This window comes from Rousettus aegyptiacus, unplaced genomic scaffold (assembly GCF_014176215.1).
Source record: "Rousettus aegyptiacus isolate mRouAeg1 unplaced genomic scaffold, mRouAeg1.p scaffold_m13_p_4, whole genome shotgun sequence".
NCBI classification, from domain to species: domain Eukaryota; kingdom Metazoa; phylum Chordata; class Mammalia; order Chiroptera; family Pteropodidae; genus Rousettus; species Rousettus aegyptiacus.
The window spans coordinates 155,703,915-155,724,160 of NW_023416307.1; the positions used below are offsets into that span (position 1 = coordinate 155,703,915).

The 20,246-nt window shown below is 51.1% G+C and overlaps 2 protein-coding genes across 3 annotated transcripts in view; both read right to left on the minus strand.

Moving 5' to 3' along the window:
* Positions 1-6,956, minus strand: part of LOC107513364 (TRAF interacting protein) — a 29,201-nt gene extending 22,245 nt beyond the window's left edge. For both annotated transcript variants that reach the window (XR_004950438.1, XM_016149972.2), the window contains exon 1: positions 6,747-6,956. Coding sequence is in view for 1 of the 2 variants with exons in the window: in XM_016149972.2 (XP_016005458.2) it covers positions 6,747-6,844 (98 nt within the window). In the remaining variant the exon portion in view is untranslated. The remainder of the gene's footprint in view (positions 1-6,746) is intronic.
* A 1,376-nt stretch (positions 6,957-8,332) lies between these two features.
* CAMKV (CaM kinase like vesicle associated) lies at positions 8,333-19,875 on the minus strand. Its single transcript, XM_016149975.2, has 11 exons — positions 19,706-19,875; positions 12,577-12,683; positions 12,336-12,467; positions 12,076-12,150; positions 11,760-11,898; positions 11,491-11,611; positions 11,282-11,357; positions 11,048-11,184; positions 10,809-10,887; positions 10,510-10,597; positions 8,333-10,242 (listed from the first exon to the last, which is right to left on the minus strand). Exons 2-11 carry the CDS (start codon positions 12,669-12,671, stop codon positions 9,661-9,663), a joined length of 1,524 nt encoding a protein of 507 aa, XP_016005461.1. The 5' UTR covers positions 12,672-12,683; positions 19,706-19,875; the 3' UTR covers positions 8,333-9,660.
* Between the last annotated feature and the right edge of the window lie 371 nt (positions 19,876-20,246).

Below are 20,246 nucleotides of genomic sequence, written 5' to 3' on the forward strand. Positions count from 1 at the left end.
CACAGAGACTTCAGATACAGAATTGTCGGACACCGACCATTTCTTTTGATAAAGGGATCAAAATCGAGATTGAATATATCAGGAGAGAGTTGGAAAATAAAAGGTGGCATAGTAGAATTTAATAAGAACCAAAAAGAAATTCTAAAACTGAAAAAACGGCCAAAATTAAAAATTCAGTGGATGAATTTAAGAGCAGTTTAGACACACTTCAAGAAGTAATAAACTGAAAGACAGGTCAGAGGAAACTATTAAAAAGATAAGCAATATAGAATCTATAAGCAATATAGATACTGTGAGAGGGTCTAGCATACATAGGAGTTTCAGAAGGAGCGTTAGGTAGAATGCCCTCCCCACCAAGAAGTCTATATTCTAATTTCTAAAACCTGTGAATACGTTATCTTATGAGACAAGGGTGATTTTGCAGATGTGATTAAGGGTCATCAGATGGGGGATTATCCAGGTGTGCCCCGTGTAATCACAAGGGTCCTTATGAATGAGGCAGGAGTGTCAGAGTTATACAAAGAGACGGAAGCTATAACACTGCTGGCTTTGAAGATGCAGAGAGGGGTCATGAGCCAAGAAAAGTACAGCCCCACTTATGACCCTTGACGTTAACACAATAAGACCCATTTTGGACTTCTGACCTCTGGAACTGTAATATATTTGTGTTGTTTTAAGTCACTAAGTTAGTGCTAATTTGTTATAGCAGAAATGAGAAACTAATATAGAAAGAAAATACATCATGGAATAGAGGCAACACATAAAGAAATAATTGCTGATAATTTTCCAAAACTAATTAAAGAAATCATTGTACAATCTGAAGGAACTTAATGAATCCCAACCAGGCTAAGTAAAAATAGTAACAAAAAGATAGCTGACGTGCCTACATAATTGTCAGACAAAATAGACTTTAAGTCAAAAAAACATTACAAGAGACAAAGGATTTCACATATTAATAAAAGGTTCAATCAAACATGAAGAAATAACAGTTATAAATACATATGCGCCTAACAAGAGCTCAAAAATATATGAAAGAAAATTGGACAGAATTGAAGGGAGAAATAACTCTACAATAAAAACTGGAGACATCAATACCCCACACTTTCTTCCTTTTTAAAAATAATTTTTAATTTTTCAACTACAGTTGAATACGATATTATATTAGCTTCAGGTGTACAACGTAGTAATTAGACATTTATATAACTCCCGAAGTGATCACCATGACAAACCTAGTACTCATCTGGTACATTACATTAGTACAATATTATTGACTAAACTTTCAATGCCGTACTTTACATCCCCATGACTATTTTATAGCTGCCAATTTGTATTTCTTAATCCCTTCCCTGTTTCACCGCCCTCCTAAACCCCCTCACATCTGGCAACCATCAAAATGTTCTCTGTATCTATGAATTTATTTGTTTGTTCATTTATTTTATTCTTTAGATTCCACATACAAGTGAAATCATATGGTATTTGTCCCTTTTTTTTTTTTTTTTTTTTTACTTATTTCACTCAGCATAATACCCTCGTGGTCCATCCATGTTATTGCAGATGGCAAGATTTCATTCTTTTTTTTATGACTGAGTAATATTCTATTGTGTATATGTACTACTTCTTTATCCATCTATTGTTGGACACTTAGGATACTTCTATATCTTAGCTATTGTAAGTAATGGTGCAATGAACATACAGATACATACATCTTTGTTTTATGGTGACATTGGTTAATAAAATCTAGTAAGTTTCAGCTGCACACTTTAACGGTAAGGCATATATATATTTACAGTGTGTTCACCTTCCATAGAGTTCTTTCTGTTAGCACATATTTGACCCCCTTTACCTCATCTACCTCCCCCTCCCCCCACAAACATCTTTTTGAATGTTTTGGGTTTCTTCGGATAAATACCCAGAAGTGGAATTACTGGGTCCTTCTTTGTCATTTTGTTTTAAAGTCTATTTTGAAAGGTATACGAATTGCTATACCAGCTTTTGTGTTTGTTTCCATTTTCATGAAATATCTTTTTCTATCCCTTTACTTTCATTCTGTCTTTTGATCTGAAGCGAGTCTCTTGTAGGCAACATATGAAGGGTCTTATTTTCTTATTCATTCAGCCAACCTATGTCTTTTGATTAGAGCACTTAATCCGTTTACATACAAAGTAATTGTTAATAGGTATGTATTTAATGCCATTTTATTACTCATGTTATTTTTCTTCTTAAAGAGGTCTCTTTAACATTTCTTGTAATACTGGTTTGGTGGTGATGAACTCCTTTAGCTTTTTCTTGTCTGGGAAGCTCTTTATCTATCTTTCGAGTCTAAAGGATAGTTTTGTTGGTAGAGTAATCTTGGTTGTAGGTTTTTCATTACTTTGAATATTTTGTGCCAATCCCTTCTGGCCTGCAGTTTCTGTTGAGAAATCAGCTGACAGTTTTATGGGAGCACCCTTGTAGGTAACTTAACTGCTTTTCTCTTGCTGCTTTTAAGATTCTTTGTCTTCAACCTTTGCATTTAAAATATGATGAGTCTTAGTGTGGGCATTTGGGGTTTATCTTGTTTGCAACTCCCTGTGCTTCCTGGGCTTTCGTCTGTTCCCTTTGGCAGGTGAAGGAAGTTTTCCATCTTATTTCTTCAAACAGGTTTCTAATTCCTGTTTGATCTCTCTTCTGGTACCTCTATGATGCAAATGGTATGCTTGATGTTGTATCAGAGGCTCCTTAAACTATCTTCATTTTTTTGGATTCTTTGTTGTTTTTGCTATTCTGATTAGGTGTTTTCTGCTACCTTATATTCCAAATCGCTGATTTGATCCTCTGCTTCATCTAATCTACTACTGATAGATACTCTCTAATGTATTATTCACTTCAGTTATCGTAGTCTTCCTTTCTGATTGGTTCTTTTTTAAGTTTTCTATCTCCATTTTTATATTTCCTATCCTTTTGTTAAAGTTCTTACTGAGATCACTGAGCATTCTTATAACTAGTGTTTTGAACTCTGTATCTGGTAGATGGCTTATCTCCATTTTGTTTAGTTCTTTTTCTGAAGTTTTGTTCTTTCATTTGGGACATGTTTCTTTGTCTCATTTTGGCTGCCTCCCCATGTTTGTTTCTATGTATTAAGTAGAGTAGCTGTTATGTCTCCTGATCTTGGTAGAGTGGCTTTATGTAGTAGGTGTCCCGTAGGACCCAATGGCACAGTCTCCCTTGTCACCTGAACCAGGTGCTCCGGGTATGTCCCATGTGTGGGTTGCGCCCTCGTGTTGTAGTTGAGCCTCGATTGCTGTTGACATGTCAGTGGGAGGGGTTGACCTTCAGGCCGATTGGCTGTGAGGACTGGCCATGACTACAGTGTAGGAGCTGCTGTGTGGGGGCCGACCCTATGGAGCAGGACTGGCTGTAGTAGGGCTCCGGTGCCTGCCGAGTCTGCCCTTTGGGGGTGGTTTGTGGAGGTGGTTGGATGGTGCTCTGGTGTGATCTGAAGCTGGCTGCCAGGTGTGTTGGTTATGGGGCCTTTTGGGACGGGCTCTGGTGCAGGCCAAGGTTAGCCTCCGCCTGTGCCCTGCTTGGGGCCACTTGATAGGAGCTACAAAAGTGATCTTCAGATGGTTGCTACCTGTGCTGGGCTTGGAGGCGCCTAGGAGAGATTAAGCTGTGAACTGAGGCTGGCCGCTACTAATGCTGGGATTGGGGCCACTTAGCAAGATATAGGGGACACGAGGGGCCGGATGTTGCTTGTTTGTGGTTTGTGAACCTTTGAGAGATTTTAGTAAAGTCCACGGCATGAGCCAAGACAGGCTGTTTATATGAAAAACAAAAAAACACTGGAAGGGGCTTGGGTGAGACTGCAAGTTGGGCAGGGCAGGTCTCACGGAATCATCAGGGTGAGGAGAACGATGTTCGCTAGGCTGATGGAGACTCAGGTGCCTACCTGTGCATGCAGGCAGGGTGTGGGAGGGCTCAACAAAGGAACAATGACTTCTGTCAGCACTTCTGTCAGCGAGAAAGCTGCCCCTCCAGCCCTCGCCCTGAAGCCAGACAATTCGGTTCCTCCTCATGCGTCTCTGGTGCCTTTGGAGCTGCTGCCCAGTGCCGGAGCCCAGAGTAAGTGAGTCCGTTAGTGAGTAAATCCATACACAGGCCCATACACAGGCCCTTTAAGAGGAATGCCTGGGACTCCATCCGCCCTCTGTATCACCCAGCCACAATCTTCACTGGTTTTCACAGCCAGAAATTATGAGGACTTCTGTCCCTGGCACTGGAACCCTGGGCTGGGGAGCCTGGTGTGGGGCTGGGACTCCTCACTCCTTAGGGGGGACCTCCGTAGCTACAATATCCTTCCTGACCAGACCGTTCCACATCTCCAACCTCCTACCATCCCAGAAGTAGTTCTGTATGTCCTTAGTTACAGACTTTTGTTGAGCTAGATTTCAGGTGATTCTTAATAATGTTTGTTCTGTAGTTTAGTTGTAATTTTGATGTGGTCATAGAAGGTGAGCAGTTTACCTACTCTGCCATCTTGACTGGAAGCTCAATGTCCTATACTTTCAATAATAGATAGAACAATTAGATGACCAATAGGGAAAGAGGACTTGAACGATGCTATAAACCAACTAGATCTAACAGATGTATACTCCACCCAATAATGGCAGAATACACATTATTCTTAAGTGCACATGGAACATTCTCCAAGATAGACCATATGTTGGGCCACAAAACAAGTCTTAATAAATTTTAAAAGACTGAAATCATATCTTTTCTGATCACAATGGAATGAACTAAAAATTGGTAACAGACAAAAAGTGGAAAATTTACGAATGAGGAAACTAAAGCATACACTTTTACACAACCAATGGGTAAATAAGAAATCACAAGAGAAATTAGAAAATACCTCAAGATGAATGAAAATGAAAATACAACATACCACTCCTTATGAAATACAGCAAAAGCAGTGCTAAGAAGTAAAATGATAGCTATAAACACAAATTTAAAAAGAAGACAGTTATAAAAAACAAAACAAAAACAGAAAACAAGTGTTGGCAAGGATGTGGAGAAACTGGAACAGTTGTGCATTTCTGGTAAAAATGTAAAATGGTGCAGTCAATGTGGAAAACAGGAAAGTAGTTTCTCAAAACATTAAACATAGAATTACCATATGATCCAGCAATTCCACTTCTAGGTATAACTTAAAAGAAATGAAAGTGGGACTCAAACAGATACTTGTACAACAATATTTACAGTAGCATTACTCATAGTAGCCAAAACATGGAAACAAACCAAGGCCCATTAATAGATGAAAGGATAAAAAAAAAAAGTGATATTTCCACTCGATTGAATATTATTTAGTCATAAAACGGAATGAAATTCTGACACGTTAAAATATAAATTAAACTGGAAAACATTAAGTTTAGTGAAATAGAATTTGTTCAAGAGAACAAATATTGTATGATTCCACTTATATGCGGTACCTAGAATTAGAAAATTCCAGGAGACAGAAGGTAGAATAGAGGTTTCCAGGGGCTGTAGGGAGGGGAGAATGGAGAGTTATTATTTAACGGGTACAGTGTTTCTGTCTAAAATGATGGAAAAGTTCTGGAAACAGACAGTGGTGATGGTTACACAATGGTATTAATGTACGTAAGGCCAATGAATTAAAAATGGTTAAAATGGAAGGCATCTTTGAGCTCACCGAGGAAAGCTCACCTTCCCAAATTAAAATAAATTTATGGACAAAAATTTATCATTGAAATTAAATGGTAGCAGCCACGCTCAAGGAATATTGCAAGAATTTGATCTCTTCATGAATCTTATGATAGATAATGGCAACCAGCGGACAACAGAATAATATTGAAATGGTGGCAAAACGAGGAAATAGTATTTTAAGTCTTGGAAAGAGTATAAACGATGGCTGTTTATAAATCAACTGCTTTCACATATCTTCTTTCCAAAGCATCTATTTTAAAATTGGGTCGTGCACTTTTTCATATTAAACTTTTTTGTTAAATAAATTTTGTAACAGTCCAAAAAAAGATGTTAAAATAGTAAACTCTTTTATATATATGTTTTTACTACAGTAAAAAAAGTATATAGTAAAAAAAAAAAAAAGGAAAAAATGGTTTAAATGGCCCATTTTCTGTTCTGTAAATTTTACCCCAACAAATAAAGGAGTAAAGGAGCTCTAACTCAGCCTTTCCACAGCTGTCAGCGGAATCTTTTCCCACCAGCTGTACTCAATAGAAGGGTTCTCTATCGGGTCGGCAGGACAGCCTGAAAAGGGAGCATCTCCTTGCCCTTTGATGTTAACTTGAGTTTGCTTACGTCACCGAATACACTGCAGTGTTGACCAAAGAGGTGAATCTGGATATATCATTCCACACAATCAAGCAAACCGCAACGAATCGAGTAGCCAAACTCCTACCAGGTTTCTACCTCGAAGGAATAAAAGGGCTCGTCATTTTGGTGAAAGCTCACCTCTGCCCGTCATATCTCTTTGCAAGCGGATCAAAGAAGCCCTTACTCAGTCTTCACTGAACCAACTCTGTTCCCCCAGACTCAGCTCAGCTGTCACCTCCTCCGGAAAGCCTGCCTTGATCCGCCTCTGCCAGGTTGGGAACTCCCATAAGGCTCTGTCTAGTGACGTTCTAATCACCCGTCTGGACTCCAGGGACTGGTCGCCCGGAAGTCCGACACTTCACAGTCCTGCAGCCTTACCGGGGCAAGTGCCCGGCCCGGAATCAGCGGTCACTCACCACTGCAGGTGGAAGGTGTGGCCGCAGTGGATGGCGGCCACGTCGCGCGAGTGGTCGAAGAAGTCGGAGCAGATGGTGCACAGCGCACGGATAGGCATGATGACTGGATTCCAGGGGCCCAGGTGGCCAAGGAAACCGCGACTAATTCAGCTTTGTGGCTGCCCCCCACTTCCCGCCTCCGAACGCTTCAAATTTGGCTCCACTGAGCGACTTCCGGGATAGGGCCGGAAGTGGTTATACGAAACGTGGAGGCGGAACCTGAAGGTTGGGTCCGGATTGGACGAACTCTCAGGGGCGGGACTTAACGAACCTACCGCCAAAGAGAAGCCTGGGGCGGCTCTCGGGAGCGCAGCTGGTACCGCAGGAACGCAACGTTGGGTCGAGACCCGGAGTAGCTAAGTAAGCTACCCGCAGGACCACTTTCGGGGGCGAGACAGTTCGTTATGTTCCCAAACCAGAGCTGATGCGAGGCGCGCCCGGCACGGGCTCCTCAGCCCTGTTTTCTCAAAGCAGCTTCTGCACTTCGGGAGAGTCAAGACTGCGGCGGCGGGGGAATGGGACGATGATCCCAATGGACAGTGGGCTCCCTGCATTTGGGCAATGCTGGACCATACGCTGGAAGCCTACAGTTCCCACAGACCAAAAGAATGCTCCACCCTACCAGCCCTCGGCTCTCAAATGATCCCTGTAAGATAGGCATAGGACCTAACCCCTTGGAACGCCCCAAGCTCTCACCCTGGCTTCATCCTTAAGTTCGGAGGTGGCAGTGCGTTACCCTGACTTTAGCTCTTTCAGGAGGATCAATTACGCTTCCGGACCATAGTGGGGTTGGAATTTTGGAAGCCCTGATGTGTCATAGACCAGCGACTAACAAATCCTTTTTCTTATTCCCACATCAGAGAAGTTACCTATGGGGTCTTCCCTGAAAAAGAGCAGCATCCCCGGTGAGTTCATCTGGGCACGTGAGAGCTGGAACAAGTCTTCCTAGGAGTTTTCACACCTATTTTTTTGCAGTGTTACACCTCTCTCCCCAAAAGAAACCTTATGCAGAGCCTCATAGTATAAAGCCGATTCATTCCACCTGAAGTAGACTCAGAGTGAATGTTTTTGGCCTATGTGGAAAGCACAGGTGTTGTTCCTAGGAAGGAGGAATCAGCACGAAAGGAAACATAAAACCTTTGTGCGATGCCTACCCTGAACCTTCTCACAACCCAGGGAAGCCCACTTTGGCCATAGACAAGGTCTCTCCCTATGGTGGCTGGTCCTTGGTGGGTTCTAGTTCTGTGCCTAAGACCAGGGCTCCTTGTTAAACAGTATTTGTCAGGATGGCAGCCCAGAGGTTATTCCCTGGCACAAGTCCAGCACAGGACCCACAACCCACATGGATTACTAGAGCCCAGAGGGCCCTGCCACCATTACCAAAGAACACACTGTCGTCAGGATGATCTGTAATCTCAGCCCAAGCAAGCCACATGGCACTGAGCACAGGCCACTGTGAACCCGCTCCCAGCCTCTTCCCTCCCCACTGCCTTCCAGGGGTCCCTCCCCAGTAAGACAGAGGAAGCAAAGGCAAGAGAGTAGCCAGAGGCTTTGGCAGGGTGACATTTATTTGCCAGGTTCAGCAGGCATACATTTAGCCCACTGACCTTCATACACCAGAGCAGACCCATAGGCATGCAGGAAGAAGGGCAGGACTGCCACCAGAGTGCTGAGCGAGGGCCATAACCAGTGTTGGCCGCCTGCCCAGGATGTGGTGGGGTCTGACAAAGGGTACCTGCCAAGAGCTTCCATCAGGAAACTGGGGAGCCTTACTCCACTTCCTCATCCCAGCACAAGCAACTGAGCAAGGCTCAGTGGCACCTGAGCCTCTAAGCCCCAATAGAAGGAGAACTGGGTCATAGACATAAAAGGGGTTCCTCTCTGATTTTTTGTTGTAAGAGAGAGAAAAGGGCAAACCCACAAATCAGACTATGTGACATGGCCATGCAACAGTCCCCCTGGGATGGAGGAGACCGTAGGCTGATCCTGAGGGGGCCATCTGGGAGGAGCTGGGGATATCAGCCCTCTGTTTGGCCCAGGGTAAGGACCCAGCTGGGTTGGTGCACTAGGTGCTAGGCCTGCACTATGCCCTCCCAGTTCTCATTGCCACATCCTAAGTGCCCCTCCTTCTCCGTACAGGTTCATGGACTCAGGGCACAGGGCAACACACTGTAGGACCCGGGAGGGCAGGAAACAGCACAAGGGGCTTGGAAAGGGCTTTCTGGGGACAAAGATGGAAGTTTCTACCCTCCTCATTCTTTTTCACTTCTGAGGACCCCCACAGCTACCAAGCAGTGCCCCCAGCCATGCACCCGGCCTTGTCTTAAAACATATTGCCCTAGATTTTTGCATTCTCGATGCCGGCCTGTGTCCACTCCTAGAGCAGCCCACATACCACAGGCACATACCTTAATGTGTAGGAGCCTAAGACCGCTGACAGGGCCTCGCTGGAGGACCAGCTCTCAGGGCAAGGCCACCCAAGTTTAGGGCCTGGGAGAGGATGAGACCTGCAGGGCCCGCCTGGGGGTGTGAGGCAAAAAGGAAAGGGAAAGGGGAGCAGGGACCTCCTGAGTATCCCTAGAGCAGCATCCCACAGAGAACAAAAACTGATAAAGCTAGCGAAAGACAGAAAAGCCACGAGGAATCCATGCAGGGTCTGGGGCCGGTCCTGCCTCTGGCCTGCCCACCACTCACACACATACACACAGGAGATGAGACTGCTCTCCCGTGGCCCCCAGACATGCCCCACGTTGGGAGGCAGGGGCTGGGGGTGGGGAGCGAGGGCATCATGCCATTGACTCTATGTACAGTGAAAAGCCCCTCATCCACTCTCCCACCCTCCTGCCCGTCCCCACCCCCCCGCCAGCCTGCCCACTCAGCTGGTCTCCTCCCTCCGAGACTCCTGGGCAGAGCCAGCAGCCTCTTCCCCTTTACTAGATGGTGGAGCCTGGCCTGTTGCGCCCCCTGGGGCTATGCTGTCCGGCTGGGACAAAGCCAGCTCAGGGGTGGCAGCTGCCTTGGTGGCCGGTGTGGCACTGCTTTGGGAGGTGGGCACAGTGCTCTCTTCTGTGGCTGGTGTGGCTCTCCCATCGGTGGCCGGAGTAGCACTCCTGTCAGTGGCTGGGGTGACGCTCCCATCGGTGGCTGGGGTGATGCTCCCGTCGGTGGCTGGGGTGACGCTTCCGTCGGTGGCTGGAGTGGTACTGCCATCTGTGGCTGGGGTGGCACTACGGTCTGCAGGGGCTGCATTATCACTCTTTACAGCAAGAGCAGCATCACCTGCTGCGGCTGAGGTGGCACTGCCCCCAAGGGCTGGGGCAGCTCCACTCGCAGCTGTAGCGCCACCTGCAGCCCCGGAAGTGGCAGTGTCTGTGGCTGGGGCAGACTGAGCTGCGGCCGTGCCAGACTGCTCAGGTGCCCGGAGCCGTTTCATGAGGGTGGTCACTCGGACAGCTTTCTGAAAGGAGGATAGCGAGAGAGGCTCAGAGTGGGCTTATGGAAGCTGGATCCATTCCTTGGCGAAGGCCAAACCCAGACCATCCCATGGCTCCCTGATTACCCACCCCAGGGCTAGGGACCCAGATGCTCAACACACCCACTTAAAATAGTAGCTTATGCCACATAGTGGGTGGAGCAAAGCCTGTGTGTGATGCAGGCAAGAGACCGTGGGTGCCAAAAGGAGCACTTGGGATCAGTCCAGGAAAGAGAGCCATCCAAGCCTTACCTTCCACTTAGCCCTGGCAAAGTTCTTTTCAATCTGGGCACAGACACCATCCTTGATGTTCTTATCAGAAGCAGCATTGCCAGAAATCCTGGAAAGGGTGCAAATGTGTCTGGCTTTGAGGGGGATGGACTTTCACGGAGACTCTACCCAGCCCTTTCCTTGAAGATCCAGGGATTACCAGGCAGATCCTCTTGGCTGGCCTGAGCTCTGGCTGCCCCCCAAACCCCACCCAAAGCCTCAAGGATAGGGGCTGCTAAGGAACTCCAGCCTCTCCTCCCATCCCCCCGGGCCCTGCTCACCATTCATGGGAGATGGCCTCTTCTGCAGTGATCCGCTGATCTTGCTCCACCTCCATCAGCCTGGTGACCAGGTCTTTGGCTGGGGACAAAGCCAGGGAGAGGCTAGGCATGGCACCCCATCTCATTGTCTAGAGGTGATGAATGGGCTGGGGGGTAGGAGCAGAGTCCAGCAGAGGAGGCTGAGAACAGGTCCCCCACACCAACCCTTCACTCTACCCAAATGCTGGGCACCTCCTCACCCGCCTGTGAAATATCATCCCAATATGGAGAGTCAAATTCATAGTCGCCAGCCAGGATCTTCCGGAAGAGATTCTTGTCATGGTTCTCGTAGTCATCTTCCTCCACCTCTTCATAGAAAGGTGGATTCCCTGAAAGCCTGCATGGAAGCCAAAGGGCAAAGTCAGCCAGGAAGGCCATGGACATCAGCTTCTACCGTACCTAGCTGTAAACTTCTTTGCTTGCCATCCACTCACAAGATGTACATGATGACTCCAATGGCCCAGCAGTCCACAGGGCGTCCATACCGCTGCCGACCTACCACCTCTGGGGCTGCAAACACAGTACCAATTGGTCAATATCAGGCCTGGCCAAGCCTGGTACCATTCACACCCACTTCCCCACTACCCAGAGCCACTCCTTGAGAGCTGTCTCCCCACCCTGCCCCTGCATCCCCTCTGCTTGCCCAGGTACTCAGGGGTCCCACAGGGTTCCTTGATGAGGCCATTCTCTAGCTTAGCCAGGTGGAAGTCGCTGATGACAATCTTTGAGTTCTTCAGCCGATTGTAATAAACCAGGTTCTCCAGCTGCTCCAGCCAGGAATGACATATGGGTGGGCAGAGAAAGACTCCATGAAGTGAGGACTTCAGAGGCTAGACCAAGGCCCCAAAGTGCTTCCCACCACAGCCCCAGGCCAGCTGCCAACTGACCCTTCGACTAAGTTCCTGGCCTCACCTTGAGGTTCCTGTGCACAATCTTGAGTGAGTGCAGGTAGGCCACGGCCTCCAGGACCTGCCGCACCACGTTGCTCGTGTCTCGTTCCGAGTAGTAGCCCTGGTCCAGGATCCAGTCAAACACCTCCCTCCCCGTGGCCCTGAGGGACACCAGCCCCTGAGCCCGGTTGTGGGCGGGATTGGGAGTGGGGCAGGAGCACTCGGGCAGGCTGCCTACACCAGCGAGCTGGCTGGGCAAGACCTGGGACCTCAAGGGTCCAGAAAGGGGGCTGGCCGCAGAGGGTAGAGGAATCCTGGGACCCTAGGCCCACACTCACAGCTCCAGGAAGATGAAGTACTCCTTGCGGGTCACAAACACGTCCACCAGTTGCAAGATGTTGGGATGTTTCACCCTGGCAGCAGCGAGAAGAGCCAACAGTTAGGGCTGGATGAACCCCTCAGAGAGGCTGTGCTTGTCACTGTCAGCCACAGCAGACCAACTGGCCAGAGGATGATACTGCTTGAGGCCCCCTGCCCTCAAAGCCCTGCCCTGTGACCTCCAACCCCACCCCACCGCAGCCCCAGGCCTCACACTTACATCTTGAGGATGCCTATCTCGTTCTTGGCCGCCTTCCGCACTTTGCGCCCGTCTCGCTTCTGGAACTTCTTGCACGTGTGCAGCTTGCCCGTTGTCTTGTCCTTGGCCCGGAAGATCTCACAGAACTCCTCACTGCAGCCGGCAGGCGCCCCGCTCAGCCCTGGCTTCAGCATGGGCTGCACTCCACACCCCTTTCCCCAGCTCTTGCCCACCCACCCTTGCCCACCAAACTGGCACTCACGTCTTGATGACCTGTCCCAAATCATATCTGTCAGTCACCTCCGATGGCTGATTATAGTTCTTCTTGTCACCCAGAGTCACACACCCAAACGGCATTGCCAGGCTGAGCTGTGGGCAGGATGGGGTCTGGCTCAGCTACACCGCTCCCTACTTTTCTCTGCACCATAGAGGTTGCTTCTGGGAGATCCCAGCATGGCTCAGGCCAAGCCAGGGGCAGAGTCTGGGGCAGGAAGGGCCAGAGGATAGTCAGGCTCAGATCCTACCCCTGCTTTTCTGGCCATACCTCTAGCCACTCGGTTTCGCTGCCTGAACTACTATAGCCCAGCTTAAGAAAAATGTATTAAACTGACATATCAGGGAATCACATTATATTATACACACTGAAAAGATCGATCAAATGATTTATTTACATTTCAGCCATTTAACAGATAAAATGAGCTATAACTACCCACCCTTCAGATAGTCATCTCCAAAAGTCTGAAGATAACCAAGAGTTGGCAAAGATGTGGAGAACATGAGCACTGTTGGTGGAGGGCAAGTCTCCCCTTTGAAAAATAATTTGCTAAAACTCCAGGAGTCGAACATATCCTGTGAACTAGCAATCACACTGCTAAACACATGTCCTACAGAAATGCATACGTTTATGCATACTCATACAACAATGTTCATAGTTGCAATATCCATAATTGCTTAAAACTTGAAACACCCCAAATATCCATCAACACTGTGATATTGTGTATGTATTATGGGACAGTAACACAATGGAATACTACACGACAATGGAAATGAAGTAGCTACAGCTATACCCAAGCATAAGGTGAATCTCACAAAACAGTGTTAAGTAAAAAAGACACAAATGAATATATATATATAATGTGATTACATAATCTATAATCGATGTTATTAATTATAGATTTGATATAGGGTTCAAAACAGGCAGAGCTAAGCTCTACTGTTTAAGGACATAAACATGTTGGTAAAACTATAAAGTAAAGCTAGGAACCAGAACACTTGGGGGGATTATGCTGGACCTGTTTCTGAACCTGAGTAGTAGTTTCACAGCTTTATAATAATTTGTAAAAATGTAAATACAAGTTTTGGCACATTCTGAGGTTTTTGTTATATTTCACGATAAAAAGTGTTAATAAAATTTATGACTACCCATACTGAAGAATACTTCGTAGTTATTAAGAGGAATCAAGTCGATTAAAATACGCGGTTGTGGACAGTCTCTGAAATGCTTTGTTAAGTGAAAAAGCAAGGGACAGAATGGTGGTTAAGGGCTGCTGTTTTTTGGTAAATTTTTAAAAGTTTATATACCCATGCACACTCACAAATCCTCTCTGGAAAGACAACTAAGAAAATAAGAGTTCTCTTTGGGGCAAAGAATTGGGTGTTGGAGGGACAGATTTACATCTTTTGTTTACTAACTTTCTGTTAGGACTGCTGTTATGATTACTTTCATTAATTTCATAAATACTGCATGCAGGCACAGTGCTTGGGGGATTCCTCAGAGGGAGGACTCCCTTCTGGGTAGAGAAGTAACGAAAGGCTTTGGCAAGAAGCAGCATTAGAGCTGGGCCTTAGAGGGGAAGGATGCACCAGCAAGCATGCAGGGGTAATAGCCCAGAAAAGCAAGACAAGCCCGGCTAGTGCCTCACTGCCAGGGCCCACAGGGGACGTGAGCAGTCAGGTCCAGGGGACGGGCCCTGGCCAGGTGGTGTTCCAGGAACAATGGCGACCACTGCAACTGACTGCAGTGGGCTCCAGGCATTCTGGCACCTGTGGCAAGGCGCCCTTCGGGTCTGCAACCCTGCCAGCCCTATCCTTACCTGCAGTGCTGGGTGGACTGGCTCCAGCCCTCAAAGGAAAGGCACTCGTAGCCCTTGCTCAGAGGTAAACTTCGGGAGGGGAGTTGGTGACAGTGCCAGGACCTTTGCAGACCTGACCCAAAGTCTGCCACCATAATGCCTGGTCACTGTGACACTGGGACTACAGCAAGCTCTGCACCAAAACTGCATGCAAACTGCTCTGCCTCTGCCGGCTGCACGTACTGTCCCCTCACACGGATCAGCACTCGCTGCTCACAGGCCGGGTTGGGCCTTGCCATCCCAGATGATCCCCTACCTGGGGTCACGCACAGCCACAGGATAATGCAGATGGGAGGAAAGAACTTGGACCAGAGGAGTTCTGCCAGCCAGGGTCAAAGGCCAGGACCTACACAAGCCCCACAGCCAGCCCTGGCTATTGCTTGCTTCCTCCCGGGCAGAGGCCATCTGCTTCCCAGGGGTCACAGTCCTTTAAGTTCTCCTCAAATTTGCCCTCAACATCGGGGAGCAAATCCCATTATTCCTTCATCTGTGTTGTTTGGGCTCAGGGAACGCAAACACATTTCATCAGCGTGATTCAAGCCAGAGCTTAAGCCATCTTGTGAGGCACTGCAGAGGCGAACAAGAGACGCTTTGAAGATCGTCCCCGACTGTGTGTCTTTGCCACCATGGTCACAGCCCTGCTCCTGCGTCTGCCGGCGAGGAGCATGTGGCTGGAATCCCACTCTCACAGCTGACAGCAGAGGCACAGCCACCCACCACTGCCGGCCACCCATCTTTGCGCCCTGACAATCCGGTGGGGGGTGGGGTGGGGGTGGGGATCGGTCCTCATTCCTGTGCAGCAATTCCCTTCTCTGGCTGGAATCCAAGGCTGTGTACTGAGCAGAAGGGTGGCACCTCAGCCTGCAGGTCCCTCAAGAGGGCTGGGAGGGACCTGTGTCCCCGCTCTGTGGCTTTGCTTACACCGTTCCCTCTGACAGAAATGCCCTTCCCCCAAAGCCTCCCAACAGTATCCTATTTGTCACGGCAGTTATTTATAACATGAAAAAAATCAGCCACTACCTAAACATTCAACAACAGGTGACTCGCCAGCTCAACAGTGTCCACTCAATGGCAGGAAGTGTGGGCAATGCCTGTCTCGGCCCCCTGCGGAGCACCTTCCACGCGAGCTAGGTGCTGGCACCAGAGCTAAATCTCTTCTTTTGTTGTGATTTCTGACATTCTAAGGTTGTCTGTGCAACAGATTGTCTAAAACAATCCTGATGCTCCAGACTCAAAATGGCCCTTCTCTGAAATATCTTCCACAACCTCCACCTCCCCCCGCCCCACCTCACTAACTCCCTGTTCTGACGCATGGCGTGGGAGGTTTGCTATACGCCTGTCCCTGATCTTCGCCCAGCTTTTGGCCATCCACATGCACTTGTGTCCACAGGGACCCAGGGCTGCTCTTGAGGTCCATGCCTTTGCTAACAGTCACATCAGCCCGAAACCATGTCTTAAAGCCTCATGGCCAGGGCAGGGACAGATCCGCCTCCCTGCTACCAAGGCCGCCCTGATCTCAGCCAGTTTCTTCTCCTCACCAGCCTAAGGGCGCTCACTTGTTCCATCCCCAGCCCGGCCCCGGGGCAAAGCGAGAAGAAAGGGGGGCCCTGCAGATTAGCGCCTTGGTCTCCTCTGCCCCCACGGCTCTACCATCTGCCACCCACTGCTGCTGCATGGGAGGCTGCCGGTGTGTGTACCAAGCTCCCGGCACCTGCCTCCAACAAGGGGGGGTCTCGGCCCAGAGGCCGGGAGGAACAGCCAGGGGACAGCTTCCAGAACCGGAAGGCCAGGCAGAAAGGGATTGGCATTCCTCACCCTCATGGCCCCTGACAGCCCAGACTCAACACCCAGCAGCAGAGAGCGCTCCTTCCAGTGACATGGGATCTGTGCTATGCCTCGGGTCCACACTGGGACACGGGAGGGCACAGGAGCCCTGTAGCAGCCATTTCCCTAGGGACATGGCTCTTCCCATTCTCTGCAGAGAGACCGGTGCACAGGGGACTGTCTGAAGGGAGCTTGGCGGAAGTGCAGAGCCTGGCACTGCCACTGCCTTCCTGCTGGCTCTAAGGGAGCCTGAGGGCCAAGCGCTCCCCAGTCTGACCCCTGGGCTCAAGCGATAGAACCTCAGGAAACCCCGAGGGAGCCTCTGCCTGTTGGTGCCCTGGTAATAAAGGGTCCTCTAGAGGCCCTACTGCACTTTAAGGTAAGTCAGGCCCAGGGGATGCCTGAGTGGGACAGAGGACAGCTGCAGGGGCCCAGAAGTCCCACCTGGGAGCCCTGTCCTCTTCTCCACTAGGGTCAGTCTGCTTCAGGTCCCACCTCCTTAGCCATAAACAGGAGTTTCCTGCTCCCTGCTCCCCTGCCATGTGGGGCACCAGAGCTTGCAGCAAACCTAGGGAGGCCAGGAGGGGCCCAGGAGGCCTCCCGCTGCCTCCCAACAACTGTGGACAACACCTCCCGATTTAGTGGCAGCTGTGAACACCAGCCTGCAGGCACCCCCTTCCCTTCTCTGTTCTCCTCTCTCAGAGACTGGGGTCAAGTTTCCTGCCGTAATGCCCAAGGCCTGCCTGGTCCACCGCTGAAGCCTCACTCACAGGACCAGGGGAAATAGAGACCTCACTCAGGGTCTGGCGTCAGGAGGCAGAGCCAGGCTTCTAGCCTACCATCCAGCTGCCCTGCCCTTCAGGGAACTGGGCAGGGGGCTGCCCTGGCTGGGCCTTGGGCTCTAGCTAAACCACAGCCCACAGTTCCTGCTGCTGACTCTCTCCTATCTAATGAGGGAGTAAGGGGGGTACCTTTCCAGTCTCGGGGGTGGGCATACTGTCCAGGGCTGCCTCTAGAAAGTTCAGCCCTCAACATGTAGGCAGAGTCAAGAGCCAACTGGCCCCTCCCAGGCACCTAGGGTCCCAGCCTTTGAACCCCTGAAGGAAAACCCACTGCCCCCTTATGGGTGGAGGAGGGGAAATGCAGGGGAGGGCTCCAGAGCAAAGGGTCGCTACAGTGATGTGATGGGAAGTTTTGAAACCAGGGGAGGGGGCAGGGAGCAGCGTTGGCCAAACTCTTTCTCCAAGAAGTCCCTGAGGCTTTGGTATGGTTCCTCTCTCAGGGTTTCTCTGACCCTGGTCCCGATCAAGGAAGGGGAGGTAGGGAGCAAGAGGGACTGAGAGAGGGGCAGGGACACAGAGAGACAAAGGCAGAACCTGCTATGGACGTGAAGCAAAGAGATGACAGAGTAAAAAGAATGCAGCCACCAGGATACTGAAGGAGAAGGTGGGCAGGAGGTTCTGAAGGGGCCTGTGGGCGCCCTAAGGCCTCCACGGCCCTGTGCTCTGAACGCCTGGGCCTGAAGCTGCAGGGGCGCCTGGACCTTGGAGACTGAACCCTCCCGCAGGAACTCGGCGTGGGAGGCACAGCGTAGCCCTGGGGGAAGAGGCCAGCGGTTGCCATCCCCTAGGTCAGAGGTTGCCATCCCCTAGGTCAGAACGGAGTTCCTCAGCCCCTCCCCTGTCACCACAGCAGCTTAGGTAAGGCTGGTCCCACCTGGAGAAGGTACAAGCGCGGGGGATGGAAATGAAGCCTGGAGACCCGGCCGCGGCCCTTCACGGTCCTCCTCTCAGTGGCCGAGCTCTGCCTGGACTCCCCGGCCACACACACCCACCCCCTTCCGCTATCTTCTTCAGGCTGTGGGTCCCCAGGGCCCCTCTTGCAGCTCTGCTTGATTCTCCGCCACTGCCGTCCCTCTCTTAACAGTGGGTCCTGTCAGGAGAGCCATAAATGGCACCCCAAGCAACCTATAAACAGGATGACAACCACCTTCCCTTGCCTCAGTTTCCCCGGATGGAGATCATGGACTCTGTGGCCTTCTCCCAGGGCAAGGACGGATGGCCTACTAGTGAATGGTGGCCAGGACATGGGCTAGAGGGGAGGGCCAGCAGCAGATATGGAGAAGATAGTCTATGGCACCTGCAGGTCCCCACCAAATGCTGTAAAAGAAAATGAAGGGGTCGTCTGCTGGACCCTAAAGGGAAGTAGAGGAATGGATATCCCAGCTGAGAAAATTGCGTTTCCCCCTCCGCCCCCCACCCCCTGCCCCGGGCCCCCTCACCCCGCCCCCTGCTGCAGATGGCTAAAGCTGACAGGAATCAACAAGGCTCCCCGCCCCCCCAACCCCCACCAGGTCTCCCAGGCTCCGCAGGTGGCCTTTGGGGGGTTCAAAGCCTGGGCCTTGACGGAGGGTGGCAGGACAGGGGCCCGACTGTTGCAGACTGAGCTTTTGGTGAGGGACAGAGGGCCCTGCTGCCCAGGAGGGCACCTGGTGGAGCAGGCTCTCCGAGGGGGTGCGGACAACAGCAGTTCGGCAGAGCCGTGGGGGGCTGGGAGAGGCTAGGGTCTCTGCCAGACATCACGGGCTAGGAAATGCAGACTCTCACTGCTCATTGTCCACCTCCCCCCAGCCAGGGGCCCTGCCTCCTGCCGCGGTGCTGCCCTGACCCCCTTCCCCAGTGCTGCTGACTCGCCCCCGCTGGCACAGCAACACACATGCGGGAGGCACACGTGTGAGCACCAAGCCCCGCACCTCCCAGCAGAAACATGTGCGTCCCCCGCCCCCACCGCCCAGCGCTGAGTCGGTGCCCTGGACCCCCGGCTGGGCCCCACGTTTGGGCTTGGAAGCTAGATCTTGGCTGGGGGCTACTGGCCCGCAGGGGGTTGGAGCCCCCTCCCCCACTCGGCAGCCCCGCCCAGCCCCCTCCAGGTTGTCGCCCATAAAGAACTCTCCGTTGTCATGGAAATTAGTGACTGCTTTGTGGGAGGGAGGGGGGCGGGGGCAGTTGGGAGGGGCAGGAGGCGGCTCTGCGAGTCAGAAGCTACCGCTCAGCCTTCGGCCCCTACCCCCAGTGGGGCACCACGAATGTCCGAGGGTTGAGAGTCTCACATTTAGGAGCCTTGCGAGACTGGGGATGAGGGGTGGGCAAGGTGGTGGTGGGGACAGGAAGAGGAGATTTGCCTGGTCTTGAGTCCCAGAGGCTTCCCCTGGGACCCCCGAGCCGACCGGGGTGACAGGGAACTTTAGCCCAACCAACCAACCTCGCACGCCGCCCCCTGAATCTGCAGAGCCCGCGTGCTCTGTCCTCTCCGGGGCCCCAAACCCTCGCAGGGCCCCTGCATACTCGGCGACCCAAACCTCGAGCCAGAGACCCAATCCCCCAAGACCCCACGATGTACGTTCGGGAGGCGCCCCCCGCCCGGCCCGCCCCGCACCTGCAGCGCCGGTCGATCACAGGGAGGAAGCGATCGCGACTTCAGTGGGGGCACCGAGGGCTCCGGGGGCGGCGGGAAGAATCTGCTCCGGGCACGCGGGGCAGACGCGGCGCCAGCTGCAGCCGCTTTGGCTCACGAACCTCCAGCATCTCCCGCCGCTCGCCCGCACCGGATTTGCACCCCGGGCCGGGGGCGGGCTGGGGGCGGGGCTTCCCTCAACCGGCTCCGCCCCGTCCCTGGAGGAGCCGGAGGCCCGAATCCCACCCCAACGCAGGCGGATAAAGAAGTGGTAGTGGAGTCGGTGAGCACTGACCTGCCTGTCCCCGCCTGGCTCTCAAAGGCTCCCTTAGGCCCTGGGACTGACTGGGCAACAGGGGTCGGAAGGTCCTTCTTCTTACGCCCATTGTAGGGACTGGGGAGTGGGAGGTGTGGGGAAAGCCTGAGTCCCGGACCAGCACAGGAGTCTCTTGGCAGGGGGTAATCCCCAGGGGACCCGTGCTCTACCCAGTTCCCAAAACATGACCCAAAGGGTGGAACTCGC